This window comes from Gossypium hirsutum, chromosome D05, assembly GCF_007990345.1.
Source record: "Gossypium hirsutum isolate 1008001.06 chromosome D05, Gossypium_hirsutum_v2.1, whole genome shotgun sequence".
Classification (NCBI taxonomy): Eukaryota; Viridiplantae; Streptophyta; class Magnoliopsida; order Malvales; family Malvaceae; genus Gossypium; species Gossypium hirsutum.
In genome coordinates, this window is record NC_053441.1 from 14,701,590 (window position 1) to 14,723,608 (window position 22,019).

At 35.5% G+C, this 22,019-nt stretch overlaps 4 protein-coding genes across 5 annotated transcripts; 2 read left to right on the forward strand and 2 right to left on the reverse strand.

Annotated features, from left to right (window-relative positions):
- The first annotated feature begins 941 nt into the window (after positions 1 to 941).
- On the forward strand, positions 942 to 2,742 carry LOC107905776 (dof zinc finger protein PBF). The gene has a single exon (XM_016832528.2). The coding sequence runs from the start codon at positions 1,254 to 1,256 to the stop codon at positions 2,199 to 2,201; it is 948 nt and encodes a 315-aa protein (XP_016688017.1). The 5' UTR covers positions 942 to 1,253; the 3' UTR covers positions 2,202 to 2,742.
- A 2,711-nt stretch (positions 2,743 to 5,453) lies between these two features.
- On the reverse strand, positions 5,454 to 7,748 carry LOC107905774 (uncharacterized). The gene is made up of 3 exons (XM_016832527.2): positions 7,412 to 7,748; positions 6,150 to 6,349; positions 5,454 to 6,001 (listed from the first exon to the last, which is right to left on the reverse strand). The coding sequence occupies exons 1-3, from the start codon at positions 7,499 to 7,501 to the stop codon at positions 5,749 to 5,751; spliced, it is 543 nt and encodes a 180-aa protein (XP_016688016.1). The 5' UTR covers positions 7,502 to 7,748; the 3' UTR covers positions 5,454 to 5,748.
- Positions 7,749 to 8,370: 622 nt separating this feature from the next.
- LOC107905773 (COP1-interacting protein 7) lies at positions 8,371 to 13,179 on the reverse strand. 2 transcript variants are annotated; one of them, XM_016832526.2, is made up of 8 exons: positions 12,811 to 13,179; positions 12,530 to 12,706; positions 12,040 to 12,167; positions 11,827 to 11,884; positions 11,586 to 11,738; positions 11,069 to 11,346; positions 9,094 to 10,826; positions 8,371 to 8,989 (listed from the first exon to the last, which is right to left on the reverse strand). In XM_016832526.2, the coding sequence occupies exons 1-8, from the start codon at positions 12,867 to 12,869 to the stop codon at positions 8,792 to 8,794; spliced, it is 2,784 nt and encodes a 927-aa protein (XP_016688015.1). In that variant the 5' UTR covers positions 12,870 to 13,179; the 3' UTR covers positions 8,371 to 8,791. The 2 variants fall into 2 exon arrangements, with proteins under 2 accessions (XP_016688015.1, XP_016688014.1); XM_016832525.2 differs by having other exon boundaries at positions 11,003 to 11,346.
- Positions 13,180 to 15,829: 2,650 nt separating this feature from the next.
- Positions 15,830 to 21,000, forward strand: LOC121217090 (uncharacterized). The gene is made up of 3 exons (XM_041092659.1): positions 15,830 to 16,765; positions 18,847 to 20,410; positions 20,877 to 21,000. The coding sequence occupies exons 2-3, from the start codon at positions 19,512 to 19,514 to the stop codon at positions 20,998 to 21,000; spliced, it is 1,023 nt and encodes a 340-aa protein (XP_040948593.1). The 5' UTR covers positions 15,830 to 16,765; positions 18,847 to 19,511.
- The last annotated feature ends 1,019 nt before the right edge of the window (positions 21,001 to 22,019 follow it).

The window sequence follows — 22,019 nt, forward strand, 5'->3', positions numbered from 1 at the left end:
AAATACATTCCATGCTTTGTCGTTTTGGAAAAATGTTGAAAATGCCCATACATATCAACTTTACCTAACCAAACCGACCAAAAGTTGGATTTCCCCCATTCACATTCTCTCACTTTAGATTAACATGTTCACAAAGATACTTAAAAATAAAATAAAAACTTATGGTTCACTCGTGGCTTAATTATTTGCACGTGGCTTTTTCATGGTCCAAATTCATGCGACGGCCAACTTGCTGGAATAATAATTGTTTCATATTCCATTCATGGAGGGCTAGCTAGGCATGTACTTTTTACACACAATCAATATCTTAATATTTACGTTTACTGAAGAGATGCTTCTTTTGTATTAGATCAGAGATGGAACCCTAATATTCTTCACGCTATAATTAATTAATTAACCCCTGGGTTAAAAAGTTGTTTGCTTTGCTGTGTCTGATGATTTTCTGTAAGTTCCATCAGTTATGTTGAGTATTTGAGGAGCAGAAAATGAAATGAGTGATTGGATTTAGATTTTCTTTGCTGCTTATATATTCCCATATTTTTCGAGAAACCAACAAAACCCGGTGACTGCTCATTTGACACCAAATGGACCCTAGCCACCATTGATACTATATGTCAGTTTAAGACTTGTCATAAATTAGTACCAAAGTCGGGATTAAAAGAGTTAAATTATAAAATTGGGTAATAATAATTTCCTTTTTGTTATTTGTAATTAGGAAAAATAGATTATATTTATACTGAAGAAACCCCACCCCCTTTTATATCAAGCAAAGCTTTCTTACCATAAAAGTTAAAAATTTTTCATCTTTATCTTCTTTTCTAAACTCATAAATTTTATTGATTATAGAAGACCTTGAAACATGATTAGAAAATTAGAAAATACCGACAAAGATAGGTATCCCATAACAATTAAGAATCAAAGCATGGCCACTTTATATTAGATATAATAGTTGGTACGGTGGCATATATTGAAGAGATAGCTTAGATTAAGGATTGAGGCTCAAAGCATGCTCACTTCTTATCACCTTCCTAGGGATTTCCTCACACTTATCAATAACACTCCACAATATCCAATTTCTTCAAAACATCACCCTGTTTGGCTTATAAGAAAGAATTTCCTCATCTTGCTTGTCTTCAGCTTGATCTCTCTTAGATCTAAAGGCTAGAATTTCATTGAGGGTTTTCACATGATCAAACATCCAATCCTCATAAAAAGAGAAATTTTTGTTCCTGAGTTGTAGATATTATAGAGATATGGGGTTGAGTTCTAAAGAGGTTTCTAGCGATGGTCTTGGGTGGAGCCAGTCTTTGTTGCAGGCTCAAACTCTGGAGTTACCCAAAGCAATTAAGAGGCAGCACCCACAGAACCAGCAACCTGAGCCATTAAAGTGTCCGAGATGTGATTCTACCAACACCAAGTTCTGTTATTACAACAACTATAACAAGTCTCAACCTAGGCATTTTTGCAAGGCTTGTAAGAGACACTGGACAAAAGGTGGCACTCTCCGCAATGTTCCTGTTGGTGGTGGCCGCAAAAACAAGCGGCTTAAGACATCTAATAGCAGCAATACAACTGCCGTCGTTGCCTCCGCCGTCATTGGTAACACTAGTACAACCAGTGTTGCCCTCAAAAGCTCAACTACCTCTGGGGTTAACAATAGGCTGAATAACTTCATGGCAATCCAACGATCGCAGCAACAAAGGCAGGATCTTCAGCTTCCACTTGCTGATCAGAAGAAGAACACATCGAGCATCCAATTTCAGGTGATGGGTCGTCCACCATCTTCATCGTTGCTGCAGAATCCTATCACTTGCGGAGACTTGGACGGAAAAAGTTTCAACATAAACAATAATGGTGTGTTTCTGGGTTCAACTTCAACAACCTTGTCGTTGCCTCAAACTCAAGGCTTACAATTTCCATTTTCAAGTCCAAGCTCAAGTTCTTTTGAGACAACCCCAACTTCACTATCAACCTCATTCCAATCTTCAAGTATCTATAACTACACTAGTGAAACAATGGAGGATCCAACCATCACTAGCATCATCATGCCAACCCCAAGTGGCACCGCTTCGCATACATGGAATGTGTCTATTAGAAGCAGTGACATGGACATAGCAAACTACTGGAATTGGGAAGATATTGATGCACTTGTCTCTATCGATCCCAACATGCCATGGGATGATTCTGAGATCAAACCATGAACAAGGTCTTTTAACCATATATTCCTTCTCTTCTTGTTTTTGGTTTTCTTATTTAATGGGCGGTTTTTTTTTTTTTTGTTTCTCTTTGGATGTTATTTTCCCTTTCTTAGATTGTTCATTAATATGTATAGTCTCCCCTTTCAACTTGTAACTGTTAAAAATGAGCTATATAGGCTATTAGAAGCTGCCATTTTTCAAATTCAGCTTCAGGGTGGTGGTGTAAATTTTGTTCTCTACCTCTTATATAATGCGAGAGCATATGTATGAATGTGTAATTTTAGGCTAGGCTTTGTTGTTGATCATACGAATGGGATAAGAGAGAGATGTGGTGGGGTGCATAAAGAAAGATATCAGAAATGGGGTCTATTCCAGCTATGGTGGGCAAACTGAGATGTGATGGAAAAAGTGTTGAAATATTGGGAGATGCTTCTTTTGTATTAGATCAGAGATTGATTTGTTTGGGTATTGGAAGAACCCTAATATTCTTCACGCTATAATTAATTAATTGATGAATTAAATAAAGTTGTTTGATTTTTCTTTAGATTCCATTAGGTGTGTTGAGTAAATGAGTGATGGAATGTAGATATTCCCGTATGTTTAGAGAAACCAACAAAACCCGACATTTCATGGGCGGTGACCGCTAATTTCACACCAAATGAAACCTAGCAGCCATCTATACATACATGTCAATTTACAACATTCTGTACTTGTCATAAATTAGATAAAAAGATAAAATTCGATAATTATTTGTTATTTTGTAAATTAGAAAATAATAGGAATGGAGGAGTTTAGAGGAGCATGGCCTCCTTGATGATGATCCATGTGTTATATAATTATAGCTAGATTGTATATTGATAAATTTTGAAATAATTTAATAATGTAGTGGTATATATAACAATTTTTTTGTAAAATCTAAAGAGATTTTAATGGTCGCTGTAGTCAGCAATAATGAAGGGAATTTGTAGAGCCAGGTTGGAGCGGATCATTGACACAGATGGGATGGGAGAGGCCACCTGCAAGTGCAAAATCACATGTGTATACTATACCCTATAGTCTATAGGGTGTTAGGATAGGAGTAGGATGATCACAAACCTGGAGGCATATCCATCACCTAACCAGTCATCACGTGGTGCCAACTCTTTTCAACTCCAAAGTCCAAATAGGTCCCACAAGTCGAGCTAGTTGTTAACACTAGAGGTAGTTAAGCTTTTAAGAGCAACGCTAGCTAGTTGTGCTAGTGTTACTAGTGGCAATGGAGGCTGCAATGTTGCTGCTATTAGATGTCTTAAGCCGCTTGTTTTTGTCGCCACAACTAAGAATATGGGTGTTGCGGAATTATAGATGATAATATAATCAGCGAGATGATGATCGGTTATTCTTAGAGATGATACTGTGAGGAGGTTTCGCTTCACTGGATTTTTAATAATCTTAAGCAATCCAACTATAAATTTGTTAGTTGTCTCTATCAAAATATGAAAATAGGTTGTTTGATGTCAACTTCATGTTTTGGTCAAATATGCAAGTCTTCACGTCATACTTCAAAATTCTACCCAAAAAAAAAAAGTCATTTTCACATTTCCTCATGTATCATCTGGAAAATTGTTTATAGAAAGTGCCCAGATTTAGACATTGTTTAATACAGTCTCAAGTTTCCACTGGCTCTTTCTCGCCTTTGAAAGTCATGCACTTCAAAACCTGAAAAAGTCTTTAAAGCTTCCATGGAAATTACTGTATATATTAGTGAAAAATACACTGTCAAAGAAATAAAAGAAACCTGTAATGTATAGTGGGAAAAACGCAAGTACATGTCCATGGTTAAGACTTAAGACACATGTATGTTGTTACCCTACAACAAAAACATCTAGAATTCTTACGACTGTCTCCGGCATATCCATCTACAAGTTTCCCATCCTCACTCCGGCGAAAAGAAATGCAACCCCAGTGCCAAAGACACCCTTTTTCAATGCTGCGCATGATGAGCGATTATTTAACACTAACCCTGCTAGCAGGTATACCTCTGAAATGAAAAAGAACACCTTGAAATACTGATGCAACTCATCATTTAGACGATGAGAAACTCACAAGAAGCATTAAAACGCAGCCATTGACCAGGTTGCTCAGTGACTCTTCTTGACCACTAAGATAAGGTCGTTTAAGTTACTGTTAAAACTAAAAACATACCACAACTGTCCATGCTCTAGATTAAAATTAAAATAAAATACTAAAATGAGTATCTAACTATTTAATTTTGTCTTTTTCATCACCCAAAATTCAAAACAGTTCAGTAACAAAAATAAAAAACTAATAGTTAGATAACTTACTCAAATAAAATTTATAGATAATTGCAAAAAAAACAAAATTCATAATATAATATAATGGAATTGAACAACAAAATAAGCTAATCAAATTACTGGAAATTAGCGAGTCAACTAAGGTTAAAGGAAAAGGACATCCCAGGACAAGGGAAAGAAACGGAAGTGAATCAGCAAAGGGATTCTAAAAAGGGCAGTTTAGTAAATATAAAGGGAAGAAATAGAAAAACTCAAACCACTCCTCCTTTGCTCATCAGCAACAGCAAGTCCCAAAAACCAGAGCCAGTAACAACGTTGAAGCCATTGTTCAAACAAACAAATAAACCCCACAAAGCAGAAGCTAAAATCTCGGACAAAATATGACCCACAAAAGCCAAAACACGAACAAAAAGAAAAACAGAGTAATAAAAGCGTTTAAGAAAGAAGCAAGTGGTAAACATTGATTGAGATTCAAACTCTGATCCGGAAGAGATCAAGGGTGCATTAAACTGAATCCTAGGTTGGCTTTTTGCATATATGTTGAGCTATTGTAACACTATTTGATCATCTGAATCTGAAGGAAGAGTAGCAATGACTAAATCAACAAATTCCTACTTGATTGATAATTGAGAATATGGGTGTTGTAGAATGATGGCTGACAATATGTTCAGTTATCTGATGATTTGTTGTTCTTCACATCTTTTGTATCCGACGACAAAGTTGTATCGTGTCTATCAAAATATGTAGAGAGTCTGCCCGATATCAATTTCATGATTGGTCATATAAGCAAGTCTTCACATCGTACCGTACGTTTAAATACTAAAAGAATTTGAGTCCATATTACCTCTTATATCATCTTGAGTGTTATTTACAGACTATACCAGATTCAGACATTGTTCCAACACAGTCTCAAGTTTCCACTAAAGGTTAGGCACTTTAAAAATTAAAACCTTAAAAACTCTTTTATAAATTCCCATGGAGATTACTATATATTACTGAAAAAATACACTCTCAAATGTCACTCTAATCACTTCACATACTAAAAAAAACGAAACACTAAGCGCTTAGACAACATGCAAAATGCTTAGACAGAAACCTGCAACGTAAAGTGGGAAAAACACAAGTACATGTCCATGTCCATGGTAAGACGCATGTATACTAAAACACACATGCTGTAACCTAAGTTGTCTACAACAGAAACATTAAGGCTAATCAACAATGAATGAAATTTTATGACTGCCTCTGAGCATATCCATCTACAGGTTTCCCATCCTCACTCCGGTGTCTTTGCCGTAGTTAACTGTTGCATCATTAGCCTTCGAATAACTCACATAGTAAAGCTCAGAGACTACAGCTGTTAGGAAAGCAAATGCAGCCCCAGCGCCAAAGACACCCTTTCTCAATGTCGCACACGATGGGGGATCATTTAAGAGATTCTTGTACTTGGTGTGATAAGCATTCCGCACTGACCCTGCCAGCAGACATACCTCCGCAATGAAAAAGAACAACCTGAAATACCAATACAACACATCGTTTAGATGATAAGAAACAATAACAGAAAGAATTTAAAAACACTGTCATTGACAAGGATGCTCAAAGCCTCTTCTTGACCATTAAGATAAGATTGTTTAAGTTATTGTCAAAACTCAAAACACACCAACAAGTGATGAATAGGACAACTGCCCATGCTCTCGATCCACTTGGTCTCATGGCCTTCCCACAGCATAAGCACCGACTTGTCACCATTATTAGTATCTGACTAAGCAGAAGGAAGAGGAACGAACCCACACCCAAACCAGTTGCAATATCCTCATCATAAACACAATAACTTTCTTTCCCATTATTGCCAACAGTGGCCTGCAAAAAGAGAACGGGAAATTGTTACACTCAAGCTTCATTGAGGTAAAACATCAAACTAATCCCAAAATCTATTCATTGAAACAAACAACTCTGCAATTCTAATACCTTTTCCTTTTACAAACCCTTTACCTTTTACAAACTCGTATTTTTGTTAACACCATGAACCAACTTAGTGAAACAATGTGTTCAAATTTTATTGTCAAAGACTACCCAATTAAAGAGTCATTAATGTATCCAGATATAAACATGTATACAAAAGTATCAGATACACCATTGCCACTTCACTAATCATTTCCGCTGTTGTCGAAAGAAGCATAGTCTATGACCGTACCACCAACAGCTACTACTTCTATAAAGAAAAGCAACGATGAGAATTCTTCAATGTGATCACCTATTTCCATGACACTAACAGAACACGAGCGTACTTAATCTGGGTTTAAAATGTTCCGAGTCTTTGCGGCTCTTCGATTGAAGTTCTAATTAAGCCATACTAGCAGTAACAAAGCATTTAAAATGAAATGAAAGAAAGGCAATGTTCTCAAATTGTACATGTTTCTATGATATTCTTTCATCACTAATCGAGAAAGCTTTTTCCATAACAACTGCAGCAAAACAATGTTCCCTCTTCAGTACTTCGGATATAGGCCTCCTTAAACTTACAGCTGAATCTGTTAACCCATCTTTTAAATAAAATAGTTTGCACTTTGCACCCAAAAATATTTGAAGCACAGAAGCTATGACATGAGGAATTTGATGGCAATATCTTGGCCTATCTGACCAACAGGTTAAAGCAGATTCATTCTAGATCTGACAAACAATATAAAAATTATCTGTTCTTTTACAAGGCGAGGAACCAAAAAGAAAGAACTTTTCGCATACAATAAGGGGGCGGGGGGGGGGGAGGCTTAAAGTTTTTAATCAAATTTCTGGAAATTAGCAAATCAAAGCAGGTTAAAAAAAATGGTCATCTCAGGACAAAGAAACGAAACTGAAACGGCAAAGAGAAAACAAAAAATAAGGCAGTTTAGTAAATATAAAGGGGAGAATTAGAACACTCACAGTACTTCTCCTTTGCTCAGCAGCAACAGCAAGGGCGAAAGCAATCAGATCAATCACAAAAACCAGAGCCAGTAGCAAGGTTGAAGCCATAATTCAAGCAAACAAAGAAGGAAAATCTCGAGAAAATATGAGCCAGAGAAGCAAAAAGACGCACAAAAAAATAGTATTGATCAAAAGCGTTAAGCAAGCTGAAGGGGTTTAGTTTACGCAGCATAAATACCAATAATAAAGCAACCTAGATTCTCTCTTTTCCTACAATAACGTGATGAACCTTTATTTCAATTTCATGGGAAATTATTTTAAATTTTTAATCATTTTTTAAATAAAATATTTTTAAATTCCAATCAAGTTTGACTAAATTTTATTTAAATAGGTCCGGTCCGACTTTTTATTTAGTTTAATTATAAAAATATAAAGAAATAGCTTTTTGAAAATTTTAAAGTAATTTTAATATTTCAAACTTGAGGGCAAGCGAAACCAACCGTTATGAACAGCTTGTATCCCAAATTTTCCAAGCTAAGATTATTTGTGTTTAAACAATAAAATTTAATCTTATATTTTTATTTTATAAATTTTAGTTCTTTATGAATTTTGAAATTTTAGTTTTGACCTAAACAATTTACTAGTCCTATACTATATGTACATTGTAAGTTTAGTCCATATTTTCCAATTGAATCATTCTAAGTCTTTATTTTTCGAATTCTGAAATTTCAATATTGACACAAATGACAAATTTTAATTCGTTAACTGAATTTTTAAGGAGTAATGTATGAAAATAATAAACTGACATCATGATAATATGTTTGTCACATTAGGTTTTTGAAATAGCATAACTCAATGAATATAAAGCTATCATTCAATAAGGATCGGAATTTTAAAATTTAAAAAATACATGGACTAAAAATAACCAAATTAAAATAACTAAAGACTGAATTTAACCTAAAATTTAACATTTTCGGTGAATTAAATATATATGTATATTATTAATCATATATCTCAATAGAAAGTCTCGAGTATACAAATTATTATACACGAAAGAAACATTTTTCCAAGACAATGACTTGACATTCGCAATAGAAAAACATATGAAGAACTAATCAGTATATGTTGATTGGGTTTTATTTTACTAATTAAAACAAACAATAGAGGAATGAATTGCAGGTGTAACTCAAAAATATTGACAATGTATACAGTAGTAAATCTGGCATCTGGATCAGCTTCTTGATTATATGATCTGCAGTGCATGTTCCAACCAAATTTCACAGGTAAGACTATCCTTGGCTCCACGCATTTCAGGCTTGCATCAATATGTCCACAATAAGTGTCATATCTTCATATCTTTAACCATTCATAAGATGCAGGGTCTCTGTGGCTTCTTTCTTAAGTTGCTCTGAGTTTGATAGAATTCATCCTGTTGCTTGCTTGAGCACTGGAAACATTTTTCTTCTGATCACTCTTGGTGGATACAGGTGATTTCTTGGATACAGGTGAAGCATATCCCGAAGCTGCAGTTCTCTCGGCAATTCTCTTCTGCCGTTCGATCTGTAGCTCTTCCATCTTCCTTCGCATCTCTTCTTCCTGGTGATAGGCATGTATTAACGTTAGAAGATATTAAGATATGAAGGGAAACTGTTCATGTTAAAACATATTGGTTAGTACTTGGAAGACATATTCACCATTACCTTCTCCAACTTGCTTTTCTGAATAGCAGACCTACTAACAATAGATGGTTTCTTGCTCCTAGACACATTTTCAGCTTTGATCTTCCCAATGGGTCCATTTAGAGCTTTAGACCTTGCTTCTTTGGCTGGCTTTTTCGCTTCATTTTGCTTGGCAATGGTGTTCTTATGATTGGAAGGAACTTTCTCAACATCATCATCACATTTGCTAGCTGCACTTTTATTTGTTTCTGTGAAACATAATTCGATTTGGTAATCCATTGTCCAGGAGTCTCTGGAAGACTCGTATCCAGGGTTTCGTTCAAGCACCATGCAAAGATCAATTGGCTCAGCATCAACCATCTTATGCTTATCTTGTGAAACATCTATTGTGCCATCTGGTTTGCTATGTGAAGTTAGATCTGCAACCATGCTTATATCTGTTTTCCATTGCGAATCATCCAGATCGTCACCTGCTGGCCGAGCTGCTACCATGAAAGAATCATCAACAATAACATCTTTCACACTCTTCTGAGAATATAGATGATCACTCTCAACAGATAAAACACGATCGCCATTAAAAAGCATATGATCATTGGCTGAATGCTGGTTTTCAGGCTTTACATGGTGGTTTCCAGCAAACCAATCTTCTTCCTTTCCACACCTGATTACAGCTGACTCATTTGCAGAAGCAGATATGAAATCACCAAGCTTAGTTCCTGATTCTGCTGATCTCTCTGTAGGTAACAAATCCACTTCTACACAGTCCCCTTTCTTCATAACCGGGTGATATCTTTCTCCATTAACAAAATCATCCAACTTCACCCTACTTTCATTAGTCTCATCTCTCTCAGTCACAACAAAAGAATCAACCAAATCTGCCCGCTTAATGGAAACTTTCTGAGATTCGAAGTTCAAAGGAGTGGTAGCAGAAATTTCACTATCAAGGTTTCTAACTATGAAATGTTCCTGAACATCCTCAGCTTGCTTCCATTCTACTTCATTCACACTTGCATTTTCCTCACCCTTCATAAGAAGGTTTTGGAGAGCATCCCAGTTGCCATTTCTTTTTCCTCCCTCTGCTGCATTTACGTCAAGGTCATTAGAGTCACTCTGATAAGAACCATCGGTTGATTTTTCTGCAGTGTGGTCGTTTTTGTCTGCACCTCTTCTTTTGTTGTTACTTGAGTTTGACTTGCCTGAGTCCTTCAGCAACTTAACTGCATCATCCACTTTCTGTTTTAAGGAATCTGCATCAATCAGATCGTCCTCACCAGAATAAGATCCATCCGAAACATGATCTTTTTCTCCACTTCTCCTCTTCGGAGTGATGTAGTTAATATTGCGAATGACAACTGTTCTGGATGACTTCTTACGGTTTTTCTTCCTATATGGAGGATCTGGTGATGACTGCCTTCTATCTTCCTGTTGCACATCTGAACCTGACTCGCTTCCAGAGTCAGAGCCACTGGATTCTGTTTCCCTTTCTTCTCCTGAATAATCAAGTTGTTTTCCATTTGCCAATTTCTTCTTTGGCTTGGATGATGATTTCTGGTTTGTATTAGGAGGCCACTGCATATTCATCGGATACGGAAGTGGTACAGGCTGCATAGGATGGAAGGGATATCCTTGATATTGAGGTAGCTGGCCTTGAAAATTATACATATGCTGTGGCATCTGATTTAGCCATTGCACTGGCACTTGATATTTTATGGTAGTTGATGATGGTGTCTTATCTGATGCAGGTGAATTCTCATCTGCATGTACATCAGAGAAGCCAAATGTTATCTATTGGAATATGAAGAAAATTCACATCTAGTGAAAATAAGAGATGATATGCTCGCCATCCTAGCGTGTGTTCTAATCCAAAAGTAAATTTTACATTCATGAGGATTTAAGGATGCCTAGTTGATACCGAATACGTCAAGCTAACCTTTAATTACGATTTTGTTAACCTCAAGGGAAAAGGCAAGAAAAATGGTGTAAGCCTCTGAGATACCTTTCTTGCGGTCCAAAGCTCCAGCACAGGTTGAATCTGGTTTTGATGCTTCCAAAGATTCATTTGGAGCATGATCACCGTTAGATGCACCATTAATGGGGAAACTCGGCACGACACTCAGATTAGGATTGCTAATTCCATTTGCAAGCACAATGCCAGATGTTCCCAATAATGGCAGTTCTGCTGGTGAGCATGCCTCAACTGCAGCTAGTTCTTCCATCCAATGACGGTCCGCATGCTTTTTCTTGCATAATTCCTTGAAATTAATGCATGCTTCCCTAAAAATAATCAATGCTTAATTATAAGACAGAGCTTAAGTGGAACTAGTCTATGATAGCCAAACAACTTTAGTGCATCTGAAACTTGATGATGACCCACTTCAAAGAAACATTCAGATACAGAATAAGAATTGATCTATGAAGATGTGACTGTGTTCTTAGTGTGTGGTAACTGGAAAAGTATTAGAAATGAACTAGTAGAGCAGAGTCCCATGATACTTATAGTTAATGGTGCATACCTTAACCTGGTTGCTCCAAATGCATCTGCAAAGGAAATGAGATGTTCCATATTTTCCATTGCAAACCCAGCAACCAGCCCACGAGCATAAGTCATTGCTTGCTCTTTCCATAGCAAGGCTTTTCGAGTTTCCAGTAGCCGTTGAAGTTGGACCCTGATCACCAAAATGACCCAATGAATCAATGATATTGATATGGGTACCCAATGCACTAGCAGTATGAATTAGTTTCAAAATAAGTTACTTGGAGTTCTCTTCCTGTATGATGCCATTATTTGTCTTCTTTGTATAACCGTTGGCATCTAACCCATACGACAAAAACAAATCAATTAGGAGATAAATTGCAGTTGTTAAAAGTAAAGTGATGTGCAGTGGCTCATTTTGAACCAGCAAAGAGATTTGAGCAAAATGGAAACTTGTGCTAGCAAATATTTAAGTCTTTGAGCAATGAGCATACCTTCCCCCTGCTTTCCATCGGCATTAGCTAATTCGTTGGCTTGAATTGATCTCTCAATTTGCAAGATTTCGGTTTCTATAGTGACAAACCTTTCAAGAACTGCTGGTGTGCTGACAAAGCGCACAAATCTGCACCACAAACAAAAACATTGTAGTCTAAAAGGGTTCTCTTCTAAGCCTCCACCCTCTAATGAACTATAGATTATCAGAATCCACCATCAGATTGCAGTGGCCGGTTAATTTTATCATAATCCAAGAAATGAAAGGACTAAATGCTTGAACTGATATCTGATGATTAGCCAAGACTTTGAGTGTTGTAGATAAAACTGGCATCAAAATTGATTTTGTTCACATATAGAGATCAAAAGATTAAATGTACAGATAAGAATCATGGGACATAAACAGAAATCAGATCAATAAACTATGCCATTCATTGCAAATTAAATTCCAATATTGAAAAAAGAAAGAAGAAAGAATCAGTAGCAGATTACCTCTCAAAAGTAGCCTTGGTGAACCAGGGTGTAGCAGGAGCAGGTGGCTGCAGAGTAATCGAATACCCACCTTTGGAAATCTGATCTCTTGCAAATTTGAGGTGACAAATGAAGGGTTCAAAAAGCCCAGAAGCAAGCTTCTCATTCTTTCCTTTGTAGAATAGCACCAGATCAAATCTTCAACCACACCCCCCCCCCAGCCAAAAAATAAAAAGATCAATTCAGTTCAGTACTTGAGTCATTTCATTACAAGAATGTGCAAGTGTCAAATCGCGGATTACCTAGTTCGAGTTGGAGTGAGCTGAAACAAAGCACGATCAAGGAGAGTAGCTGAATCCATTGATAGGAAAAAATAAAAAGAAAGAAAACAATCAAACAGAAAGCATATTAATGATATTCTTGAAGTAAAGTCCAAGCTTTGGGTTTGGTTTGGTGATTATCGGGAAAGTGCAAAGTGCAAAGTGAAAGAATTAATGAAAGTGCTGGTCAGAATCGTTAAAGATGAAGATTTTGTTTGAAAAGGTGATGAACAACTGTAAATGAGCGTGAATGAAAGAGAAAGCTAAGAGATAGAAAGCCAGCGGAAGATGATGAAGCTACGCACATGCAAAGGTTGATTGGAACGTGAAAGGCCCACAAATAATTCATCCATCGCATAAATTACTACTAACTTTTTTGTTTTATTTACAATCACAATCTAAACACCTACCAAGATCAATAACTTTTCACCAATCCAACAGTTGGGTAACTTGGAAGATTTGATTGTAACCTTGACATCACTTAGTTGATATCCGTACCTGCAACATGTTGAGTTAAATTTCGATGAACGTGAAGGGATGTTGACAAGAGAAATTGAAGGAAGTGGGCTGATATTTTAACCTATTTTTTTTCTTTGTAATAATTGATACGTTTGCTTTCCTCGTGCACATGATGGGTTAATAGAATTTCGGCCACAAAATTGGTTTCCAAGAAAAAGTTAGCACCGACTTGCTTTTTTATTTATCCTCACAATATTGCCATCATTATAATGCAGGTTCCCTCTTCTTATTCTTAAAAGAATTAATTAATAGTAACTCATATTTTTTTTATTTCAATTTTTGCTTTTACAAAAAGATAAATATTTTTGAAATGAAAATTTCCCTCTATTTTGGAGCGTAGATCTACCATGGCATTGGGGCAGTGTGAGTAGGTAGAAGAAAATTGTTTGGAGCCAACTATGAGACAGCTAGATATCAAACCTTATCTGGAAATTCTAACATTTTGCTATTAATTAAGATTATTCTCTTATATTATTGATTTATGGTACATGTGGGGTTGAGACAACCAACCAAGCTTATACTTTTACTTTAAAAAGAAGAACATCTTTTCTTTTCCATTTTCCGTTGAAATGTTGCAAAATTATAATTCAAAAAAAAAGAAAATATCTTATTTCTTTTTTTGTTAATTAGTATTTGCGGGAGTTTCAATCAAAGTTTGATGCAAATAAAATAATGTTGGTCGTTAGAATCATATATTATTATAAATTACTCTGTTAATAATTAAAATATATTTAATTTATAATTTTTTAAAAATTTTTAGAAATAATTTTTTTAAAAAAAGGGTGTGAGAATGTGAGAATACTAGAAACTAATAAAAAGTCACTAAAAAACTTTATAAAAATAACAATAACGAGAATAACAAAATTTTAACTTTAAATGAATTGACTCTGATTCAAACTCATATAAACACCAAAAATATTAACAATTTTTTTTAAAAAATTAACTAAATTTCTAGGAGGTGGTTTTGGAGGAGGAGCCATTTTCTTTACAATTTCACAAAGAATAACAAATGGGATATTAGCAATGTGGTAATTGTGGAAAGCTTGTTAATGTTGTGAATTAAAGGTCAATGTTAGGCACGTGAGAATCAGAGATGAGAAAATTCGTACATTGCCTTCTTATTTCCTCAGTTGACCTACCAAGGCAACACAAAGTACATACATATACTAGGATTAAATTTGACGTTGGTAATTTCTGCTGCAAATTAAATCGCTGCAATAACCGTCCTTCCTCGATTGTTTGATTTAAAAAAAAAAAGTGAATTTTGTCCATTTTGCATCATTTCTGGTTTCGTTGACTCTCTTCATTTTTCTCCCCTCTTTGTTAACATGAAATTTTACAACATCTTTCTGATGGAAAATAGCAGCTATCATCATTTACGCATCTCCTCAATGAATTTCTCATTCGGCTAACTACTTACTAGTCGCTAAAACTAAAATTGCAGCACTCGAATATGAAAGTATAGACGTGAAGAGTGAAAGCCCCATAATTTCTGAACGTCTCTTTAAAGAAAAATCTTATTACCTGTAGTGGAGGAATCTGCAGGAGTGGCCAAAGACTAGTCAAGAAGGAATTCAAAAAAGGTTATGTGAAAGGGAAGAAAAAAAAGAGTTTAATTTGATTTCCACATTCTGGAGTTCATATGACCAGAAAAGTGAGCCTAAACTATTTACTAAGTTGCAGATTTGCAGTAGCTGATTTCTGGAGGACTGAATCAAACCCTGTTTTATAGATTAAATTCAAAGTTGATGTTAATTGACTTTTTCCATATAACCCGTGATTCATTTCAATTAACTACTATTTTACCGTTTTTAAAATCAAATAAAATAAGCAAAACCAACTTATCATTGAATTTATTTATTTTTTTGAAGGAGTTTGTAGATGAAATCACGAGTATAATGCAATTGTAAATAATACATATTCAAATAATTATATTGAAAATTAATTTAATATAAATTGTAATTAGATTGATCAATTGATATTAATATTGTTGTCAATGTAAGAGGATTTGAGTTCAAACGCATTGAAGCGTGTTTATTTTCCTATTTAAATATTCGGAAAGAGTTATGAAAAATTCTAGACATTTTATAAAAGTAAAATTGCAACTTGACCGATAATTAATTATTTGCAAGAAAAAAAATATCAACTATAAACAAAAATTGATCATTATTTGAGTGATAAATTTAAAATTTTTACAATAGAATTTGTGACAATTATATATTTAAAAATAATTATAAAAATTGTAATCTTAAAATAATTATAATTGAAATAAAAGTTGACATCAACCAATTTTTACAATTACAATCATTTTAAAAAGTTTTTTAAACAACCTTTTTTACTCTTTTTTTTGCTACATATTTACAAATTTTTATTATCAATTTATTGTCTATTAAGAAAATAAAAATTGATTATTGTTAGTACAAATGCTTCATTGATAGGAATTTTTTATCAATATTATATTTGAATTATCAAAATAACTAACTTATTTTAATACTGTTTATTAGTACATTATTTTTTTTTGGTAACATTTAGTTATTGATTTAAATAATAATTCGTGACACCAATTCATAAATTATTAATATATTATGACTTTTTAAATTTGAGAATTAAAATTATTCAAAAATAAACTATTGTAATAGCCCTTTTGCCCGGGCTTTTAAAATAATAAAAACAAACAAAAATAACCCAAGCCCGCACAAAACAGGACATGGCCCAATACAGCAAAACTACTAGCCTAGGCCCAATTACCCAAACCCCAAAACACCGAAACCCTAGATGCATTCGCCTCAGCGCCGCAACAGCCCCTACGACGCGCTCCAGCAGATCTGATCGGCGCACGTTGCGGAACCACCCCTTTTCCTCGCGTCGTACACTCCACGAACTCCTGCAATCGCGGACTCAAAGAATCCAGAGGAGAAAAACAAGCAAAAAATAATGTCATCGATTTATTTTCTTTTTTTTTCTTCAGCCTATAAGTAAAAGAAAGGGGGGATACTGAAAAAAAGGAGTGTAAAAGACACGAAAAGAAAGAGATACGAATAGAAAAGAGAAAACAAAGGTGAATCGGGGGTTCTACTCTGCTATCTGTTTTATTTCATTTTTTTGCTTTTATACAAATATAAATCAAAAGAGAAAAAAGGGTTTTTTTTTTACCTTTGAAGCTTCCCCGTTGAAACCTACACTCGCATCGCTCCAAATCGGGAGCCTGGCGAAGGGCTGAGACCCGAAGCGCCTTCGAACGCCGGAGGTTGGTTCGTTTGAGAACGGCGGCAGTGGGGGCTGGGATTAAAAACCCTAGCAGAAAACATTTTTTCCTCTGATGCAAACCTTCTGTTTCTTTAAAAGAAAACTTTTTAAATAAGGTTGGCGAAACGGCGCCGTTTAGGTAGCCATAACCCGCGTCTTCTGGCCTTAAAGGGTAAATTTCGCAGCTAGCCCTCCTCCTTTTGCGACGCGTTTTAATCAAGTTTTTTTCCCTTGAAATTTGGCCCAAACATTTTGCCCGTGTTACGATTTAGTCCAATTCTGCGTAGCGTTTAGGAAGGGTGGGACTAATTCCCCTTTTGGCCCTTCAGATTATGCGCATTTTGCAAATACGTCCTTTATCCTTTGCCTTTGTTTTTCTAATCAAGTTTACTATTTACTATTATTATTATTATTATTATTATACCTATACATACCAATGCATATGTACTTTATAATGGGTACTTTATATATTAAATGTTTTTTAAATGTGCATATATATTTTATATATTTCGTTATTATTTTATTCTCATGGTTTTATATACATATATATACATTTATATTTTATAATGTTTATATTTCTAGGTTTTATAATTCATGCATATATATACATTTTTTAAATATTTTTTTTTGCTGTTCTATATATATTCCATTATTTTATACATATTGTACATATATAAGCATTTTAACATACATATATGCATTTTCATGATTTACCAATACATACACTTATACATTTTCTTATTTTTTAATTATATACACAAATACATATTTTTTATATTTTATTTTACTTTCAGAATTTTCATATGTACATATACATGTCTATTTGTAAAATAAACATACATATTTTTTAGGAGTTATTATAAGTTTTTCTCCATATTTCATTTTTTATATATATACCTATATGTATGTGTTTTAATATGCGGACACACATTTACAAATCTACTTGTATATTGTACCTGTATATATATATTTGTAAATATTTATTCATATATGTTTTAAATTAAAGTTTTTGTTTCGTATTATACATTAACTTTTAACATACCTTTTGGGAAATATGTTTTTGTTTTGTCAAAGCACTTAAATCATCATATTTTATAAATTCCAAAATATTTGGCATTCATGATTCTCGTGAAAGATCGTGTCCTAACTTACTGGATCGCAATTATTTTTTCGATGAATTTAGAAAGCCAAGTATTTGTTTTGCAACAAATTGACAAATTTCAAATAAAAACTTATTCTCGGGAATTCAAAAATGTTGGGTCCTAACTTACTGGTCATGACATTTTTTTTCTCGGGATAAGAATTTTCAAAAGCAAAAGGCAATATTCGGGTATTTTGGAGATTTAAAAACATTGTGCCCTAACTCACTGGGTGTGGTGTTTTATTTCTTTGAAATATGAATGTCTTATTATTTTAATCCATTCATGAAATAAAAAGTTTCCTTTTAAAATCTTTTCAAATTTTCGACACCAAGGCATTAAAAAAATCAATTTGGTACCAATTTTGGACGTTACGAGGGTGCTAATCCTTCCTCGTGCGTAACTGACTCCCGAGCCTGTTTTCTCAAACTTCGCAGACCAAAGTTATTTTTAAGGTGGGCCGATCACACCTTAATAAAGGATCGGTGGCGACTCCAGTTTTTATTTTTAAGTCGACACTAAAAAATTTTGTTTTAAAAAAAAATGGTTTCGACAGCTTGGCGACTCCGCTGGGGACGTAGAGAGTCGAGCCATAAACTGATTATATTTGTCTTTGTGTCGAAAATCAAAAGTGTTTTAAAAAAATTTCATGGGTTCCCTTCGTATTTATTGAGTTTTGGTATGTTGGTAACTCTGCATTTGCATTTTGCATTTTACCCTTTAAGTGGGAGCGAGAAACTAGTCCTTCGTGAGGTTTTCACCTCCGTGCAGGGTAGTAGATCACTTCCGGGATACATCCGTACCTATGTCTTCGTGAGATTTTCATCTCCGTGCAGCCATAGGGAAATGTATCCCCCTGAATTGAACTCGATCTATATGAGCCTATAATGGGTGAGGATCGAGGAATCTGTTGGTTCGGGTACCCTTACTCTAGAAACTAAACCTCATATAGTGAGCTTTAGGAACTTGCCCTAGGTAGAGCTACTCTAAAACCCTAGTAGATTCCCGAATAAGTGTTATGTTATATTGGATTATATCTTTATATGTGATACTGACTTGGTTTTATTTTGTTTTGATTGCATGACATCATGATTGCATGACATTTCATAAAAAGAGGTGTTGATTCACGTTCGGTTGTTAAATAGAGAGCTTGTCATAAGGAAATGGGTTTCTTGATAAAGTGGAAAATAATACGGTTGCCCGAATATGTTCCGAGAAAACACAACAGGAGAAAGATAGTAGTTTAATGGAGGACTACACAATCATTACTCTGTTGCCCGAAGACTCAAGCTGACGAAGATTATTCGAGAGCCGCTGAACTTTTTTTAAAAAAGGGAAGCCAACGAGTATCGCGACGATAAAGGAGCAACGAGTCACAGCCCAGGAGATAGAAGAGACATCCCTTTTGAAGAGTTCGTGAGATTTATCTTAATACTTGAATGAAGAGGAGGATCGAATGACTCCGTCTATAAGGGCAAAATCGTATATATATCTGCTTTATGTAAAGAGATTTGTTTTCTAGTAAAGTTGTTCTAATAGAATTGAACCAAGAATCGTCTCTTTTTGCATTCACTTCATGCATTTGCATTACACAACATTACATGCATTAAACACCTCTAAATGATCCTAATTAGTTAAAATCATTGCTCAGTTAACCTGGAAACCAACCAACCAATCCAACACCGATACGACACTCGGGCAAAGACGAAAGATATGGATTAGAGATTAGAAAAACTCGAGCAATGTCAAAAGGAGATACAGGACCGACTTCAGCTACAGATGCAGGAGCGGTTAGACAAGATGAAGCAAGAAATGACTGAGAAGATGCGGGAATCCCAAGAAGATATAGTGGCAAAACTAACCCGCCTGATAGCTAAAGGACTCGATAAAGGAAAGGGCCCCATGGCAAATGTCGATGAGGGAGATGATGATGAACCTTCCTATCCTCCAGGTTTCACCCCGCCACATGTGCGAACTCAGGCCGAGTACCCACGCAAATCTACTGTTACCATCATGCCGCAGCAGTCTCGGGATGGTGTTTCGAGCTTCCAAGCTAGACCGGGATCTAATCCTGAAAATAACCCTATTAACTCTGCCATTCCTGATTTCGATGAAGTGGTTGAGAAGGAAAAGGAGCTACTGAAACAATTAGAAGAAAGATGCAAGTGGCTCGAAGAGAAGTTCAAGGCGATGGAGGTCACTGAGAGTTATCGAGGCATTGACGCGAAAGAGCTGAGTTTAGTTCCGGATTTAGTACTCCCTCATAAGTTTAAGATGCCTGAGTTCGAAAAGTACAATGGGACAAGTTGCTCAGAGGCTCATATCACCATGTTCTGCAGACGGATGGTGGGATATGTTAATAGTGACCAGCTCTTGATACATTGTTTCCAGGATAGCCTTGCAGGGGCAGCATCTAAGTGGTACAATCAACTGAGTCGTACCACGATTAGTTCGTGGAGGGATTTGGCCCAAGCATTCATGAAACAATATAGTCATGTGACAGACATGGCTCTTGATAGAATCACCCTTCAAAATATAGAGAAGAAGCCGAGTGAAAGCTTCAGGCAATATGCACAAAGATGGAGGGAAGTCGCAGTCCAAGTCCAGCCACCGCTTTTAGAGAAAGAAATGACCATGCTATTTATTAACACACTGAAAGCCCCATTCATTACACATATGTTAGGAAATGCTACAAAAAGCTTTTCTGACATAATTATGAATGGTAAAATGATCGAAAATGCGATAAGAAGTGGGGAAATTGATATAGAGGAGAGTAACAAGAGGTCAGTCTCAAAAAGAAGAGAAAATGAGGTGAACAACACGGGTTACTCTAAATCAGTTACTGTTCAGCCAAGAAAGGTGGTTGGTAATCAACAAAATTCATCGAGACAAGATTCCGGCATAAAGACTGAAAAGTTCCAGTTTACACCAATCCCAGTACCGTATAAGGAACTGTATCAAAATTTGTTTGATGCACATGTTGTTTCCCCTTTTCATGTGAAGCCTCTACAACCTCCGTATCCCGAATGGTATGATGCGAACACACAATGTGACTACCACGCGGGAATTACGGGACACTCGATTGAGAATTGCACTGCCTTCAAGAAGCAAGTTGAAAGACTTATCAACATGGGTATTGTCAAGTTTGGTGACTCGTCTAGCGCAGGAAATCCGCTACCCAATCATGATTGAGGATGGAGGGACTGCAATGTATGAAGAAGTGGTGAAAAATTTGTACATCGATGCCATATATGCAGATACAATTTAAAGGGTCCTTGTTAGATATTTGCCTTAGAGGTGTTCTAAATAATGAGACTACAGAGGAAACCCCTGAAGTATTTAGAGTCTGTTAGAGTAATGTTCAGAACACACTTGTTGCTTTCAGCCTAGAAGCAATAATGATTTCTTTGTGAAATAGGCTCACGTTTGAACATTATTATTTTAATGAAATACATTATTGCAATCATCTTTGAGCAAATGTTCTTTCATTCTTTACGTTTTTTCATTTTTTGGATTTTTTTCTGCCAAACCATTCATTCATATTATTCATACATTCTTTTGTATATTCTCGGATACCTACTATGGGTCCCCAGATATCAATGTCATGAGTGACGCTGCTACAGACTCAAAATTTCCTTTTGAGTGAGACATGTGTTTAGAGGGATCTCATGACTTTGAAGATGACATAGATTGTAGCTTATCTTCAGACTTGAGGAGGGTGATAGAATAAGAGGATAGATAGATCCTACATCACAATGAATTATCAGAAATTGTGAGCTTGGTGAATATTGGAATTGACATGATCACAAAGACGAGGCGGGACCTTATAGAGCTACCCCAGGAATTCAATGATGTCTTAACATGGTCATACCCAGATATGCTCGGGTTAAGCACTAGCTTGTAATCTGAATAACAGCATGATGTCAGAAATGGGCAGTAGGTTCAACATCGATGCTATGAACGATGCGGTAAACTTTCTTTGCTGGGGCAATATCATCCTCTTTGGCTTATCATAGCTTTACTCATTGAAGTCGAATTGTCATTTCTCTACATTTTATCCTAAGAGGAAGACCCGAAGGTTCGTCCCAAAGAATTTCACAAGAGGGAACTAGTGTTGAAAAAGATCCTTCCTATACAAAAGGATTTTAGAGGAAGATAGAGGCCAAATTAGAAGGGTCCATATGTTATAAAGAAAGCCTTTTCTGGAGAAGCTTTGATCTTGAGTGAGATGGATGGTAAAAATTTACAAAGTCCTGTAAACTCAGATTCAGTCAGGAAATACTCTGC